The sequence below is a fragment of the Notothenia coriiceps genome, unplaced genomic scaffold (assembly GCF_000735185.1).
Source record: "Notothenia coriiceps isolate Sejong01 unplaced genomic scaffold, NC01 NC01_scaffold00026424, whole genome shotgun sequence".
NCBI classification, from domain to species: Eukaryota; Metazoa; Chordata; class Actinopteri; order Perciformes; family Nototheniidae; genus Notothenia; species Notothenia coriiceps.
In genome coordinates, this window is record NW_011359125.1 from 3,035,158 (window position 1) to 3,039,647 (window position 4,490).

Here is a 4,490-nt window from a genome sequence, read left to right on the forward strand (position 1 = left end):
ATAACACTCTAATGATCAATAATTATAAAACATATCCTATATATTATTCTGAAATGGACCAATCTGCACAATGACTACTTTTACTGTCAATACTTTAACTATATTTTGATGATAATAATTTTCTACTTTTACTGTAACAGAGCATTCCTACACTCTGGTACTTCTACCTGTACTCAAGTACAAGATCTGAGTACTTCTCCCACCTCTGACTAACGCCATGATGGTTTTGATAAACTTTTTTAGCGATAATCGTTTTTAAATAATCATTACCTCAATTTTTTTTCAAATCTTGCTGCTCTACTCTGTATATATACTTATACTGCATATGTATAAATATATATATTGGACCAATAATTATATTGCAGAAATATTGTTGAGTTGACCATTGGTACTTTCACAAATTATTTACACTAGAAGATTTTTATAAATAATCATCAGTAATGTTGATATTATGAATATTAAAAAAGTCTGGTAAGTCCATAACATCCCATTTACTGTAATGCTGCCTTTAACTCCAGGAAAGGTCTATATTTATTCCTCGTTACAATATAACGCTATCCAAAATCTAAGTGGATACTGAGTCTCAATAATGATATCGTATTTCCAAGCACTAATACAAATTAACATACTTCCACTCTATTTTTGATTTTAAATATAACTTACCAGGCAGAGTTGTAGCTCAAAGACGGCTCCTTCTTACTAACCTTCTTCAGAGCTACTGGGCTTTCCCTCCTCCAGACTGCACATCATATCAAACTGTTCCTCCAACCCCTGCATTATATTTCCACCCTACATAAAAAAACGTAACACTCGTTTTGCATTTTATTCGTACCGCAAGAAATGTATCCCCAGCAGAAATAGAGTTCTAGTTGAAATATAGGCCATCAGACCTCAATTGCTTCAGTTATGAAAGTGTCAGTTGCATTTTTACCTAAAGCAATAAAGACATCGTTTATCATTGTACAAGGCATACCTGAGAAACTCATAAGATATCACTTTTTCTTATTCAAGCCATCATGGATTTTGTTAAATTTGTAACTGATATTTCAAGTTAATCCATCACAAACTTTTGTCAAATTTAGAAAACATTACATTGCATTAAAATAAAAAAAGCCATGATTCCAGAGACCTGCCCACCGGTAACCCTTAACACGTGAGAAATGACTTCATTCAGAGTATCCTTTTCATATCTAGGTTTGCTGTTTCTTTGCTTTGTTGATTTTATTTCTTCATATCATTTATAAAAAAAACAGAAAGCTATGACACCTTGGGTCAACAGTGGTATCAGTGTTTCCCCTAGGATGGAGTCATAGCTGCGGTGCTTAGGCACGCGGGCCCAACAAAATGTGAGGGCGGAGCGCGTGGAATTTTTGAGTGTGTACGCGTGCGAAGTGCGCCCCGCCAATATGTTTCTATGTGTCTGCCAGCACAAGAAAGGCTCTTGAGGCCTAGTGCATACAGTGGCAATGTCTCAAGATTTAGCAAAATACACCTTTATTGAACATACAGTAACACAAATACTACAAATCCACATAACAAACAATCAAAAAGGGTCACCACTTATTATTATTTTAATAAAAGTTTTTTTTTTGGTACCTGGATGGCGCCCCGTAGGAGCTGCGCCGCCGCTATTTGTATAGGGGGAAACAGTAGGTATCTTTAAAGGCAGGACCAGCTTTTAGGGAAGCTAACAACTATGTATGAAAATCATACACTGTATATAATAAGTGACATATTCACCGTCAGTTCACTTAGTGGATTTATGGACTGCAGTTTTAAAGCCTTGACTTTGGCATTTTGGCTGTCACCATCTTGTTTTTTTACATGATAGGGACAACTGCTCAACAGCGCTGAATAAAACCTCATGTAAAGTTATCAACCCAAAACCTGAAATAAGTAGCTGTGGGCTTGAACATGTGGATCTCTGCTTCGAACAGTTCAACATTGCTGCATCAAATGTACCTTTTTAATAAATCAATGTTTGTTTCTTTTTACATTTGTCCTCATACATCTGTAGATTTTACAGTGAAACAAGATCATTTCAATATATCAGTCCTTTGAACCACATTATTAAAGTGCATTTGCAGATGCTGGTGAACTCCGACACTGACAATCTTCAAGTCAAATATGAGATGCTCTTGATGAATTTTTACTCAATACAACTTTTGTTATAAGTTACTCTGGTGATAGTTGAAGTAATGCCGTGTTCCCACTGCTACTCAACACAACTTGCTATTGTTTGGTCTTCCATTTGGAAAAGTTGCAGATAGTACCAGGTACTTATGGTGCGTTCAAGTTGTACTGGGAAGTGGGAGTATCCGTGTTCACAGTCAGACATTTTCCACTGTAACGCCCCGTGAGGTCGGACTTCCTACCTCGGAAACTGGGAGATACCTCAATGTACCTGAGATCCTCTTTGATAAATAACATTTTTAGCTCCAGCAGCTAAAACTGTACATTTGGTACTGCTCATATTCTATATGTGGATATGCTGCTACGATGTTTGTGTTGACAAAATGCAATAAAAAAGAGTAGTTACATCAAGTCCAACAACTCTCCGTCCATCTTTTCCAACATGTGCTCCTGGAACGCAGTCGACTCAGATGTGACGTCACTCCCAGTCCCGACCTCCAACTTCCAATAGAAAGGGAACGCAGCGTTATATTTGCACCACCTTCCTAGCGTGATGAGCCGATACTAGAAGGTGACGTTAAAACACTGCAGACCACGGATTGGTCCGAAATAACCGTCCCTTAGCGTGGCATTAAGGTGTATTGTCGGCGAATCGCAGACGTTCCTTTTTGGTTGCCAATTAAAGAGTTCGGCGAATGTCCCAGTGTCAAGCTTCAACAGCTAATTACTAAGAGTATTTTATCTGTAGCAGAAAAATACCAGGTACCAAAAGTTGGAGTCGAGCACTACTAAAGAGTACCTTTTGGTTCTCAGCATGTATCCTCAGCTTGTTGTGACAACACAGCATTTCTTAATCGTCTCTCTGTGAGAGGATCAATACACATTTGCACTGGAATCGAGATACTCTCATGACCTCATCACACGTTCAGCAGGGTCGCTTTCTCGGGGCACATCGCCCTCTTGCCCTTTACCGGCATATGGTACCTCATCTCCTTCCAAAACCTGGAGGAAGGGGAGAGTGTTTGCGATAACTGTCCACCTTTCTCCTCGTCCTCTTTCGTCCTCATACATGTCCTCCATCTTCCCGCCCTGCTCTGGTTCTTCCACCAACACACGGCGCCCTGCTTCTTCCTCAGGTGGCGCACCGACTCTGGGAAGAGAGCCAGCTGAGCAGGGGTGATCTCTTCCAGCTCCACCAGAATCACCTGTAAGGCAGTGCAGGAATTAGAAATCAGAGGGCTTTTTTGAGCATGTGGCCAACAACTAAACATTTCTGAAATTGAGCAATGGTGGTTCTGGGGGGGGCCAGTTGTTGAACAAAGACAGTGTTCAAGATGTAAACTTCTTCAGTTCAGTATAAAGTCAAAGCACACAAAAAAATATAGAATACTATTTTAGTTTATTTTTTATGATTAACACATTTTTGTCAATTACTTAGTTGCAATTTTAGTTCAGTTACTTTCCCATCAATCTAAATACAGTTTGGGTTAATAAATACATGATTTATGCAGCCAAACTTTGTTTTAGATTTTATTTCTTAATAATTGTTTGTACTTGTTTTAGTAACATTTGTTTCAGTAACTTAATTTCAATTTTTCAAATGACATTACTGAGGAAAAAACCCATTCCTGTTATCTTAGGCCAAGGATACAGCGCAGTATTGGCTGCAACACCATAACAAATTGCATTAATAAAGTTTTATGATTTTGTAGGAGGGTTGCAGGGGGGTCCAAGCATAGTGTTACAGGGGACAAGTACATACAATCATCACCCAATCACAGAGGTGGGAAGTAGTGGAGAACAAATACTTCGTTACTGTACTTAAGTACATTGTTCTGGTATCAGTACTTTACTCCACTACTCTGTGTTTGGTGGCGTGATCATTATTATTTAGAGTCATTGCGTGCCTATTGATTTGAACACGATCCGTGTATCCATCATTTCCTGGTCTTCTCTAAAGAAGAGGGACCAATGAAAACGTTGTCATGTTGCCGTTGTTCAGCATGGAAACATTCATTAGCTAACAATGACATTATTGTTCTATTAATATAAAGGGAGGTCAGGTACTCTTTAAAACAGCTGCTAGTTATGGGTACTTTTTACTGAAGTACATTTCAAAGCCCTCTTTACTTTTAATTGAGTAAAGAAGTTTTACTCAATAGTATCAGTATCATCTAATAGTTTAGAGTATTTTTAAACACGAGTATGTGTACTTCTACTTGAGTAAAGGATGTGTGTATTTTTGCCATCTCTGCCCAATCACCCTGAATCTCCCTACGCATAGATTAAAGGTCTGCTTCCTCACCTTGAGAGACCCCTCCAGCAGAGAGCTGTGCATCGCTGCCAGACGCTCCAGC

The 4,490-nt window shown here is 38.7% G+C and overlaps 1 protein-coding gene across 1 annotated transcript in view; it reads right to left on the reverse strand.

The window, feature by feature from the left end:
• Positions 1–1,536: 1,536 nt before the first annotated feature.
• The window catches only part of LOC104957159 (interleukin-1 receptor-like 2), a 21,815-nt gene continuing 18,861 nt past the window's right edge, over positions 1,537–4,490 (reverse strand). The window contains 2 exon segments of the mRNA XM_010784770.1: positions 1,537–3,338; positions 4,439–4,490. The exon segment at positions 4,439–4,490 is cut by the window's right edge and continues 5 nt beyond it. Of these exon segments, the coding sequence (XP_010783072.1) occupies positions 3,051–3,338; positions 4,439–4,490 (340 nt within the window). The 3' untranslated portion in view covers positions 1,537–3,050.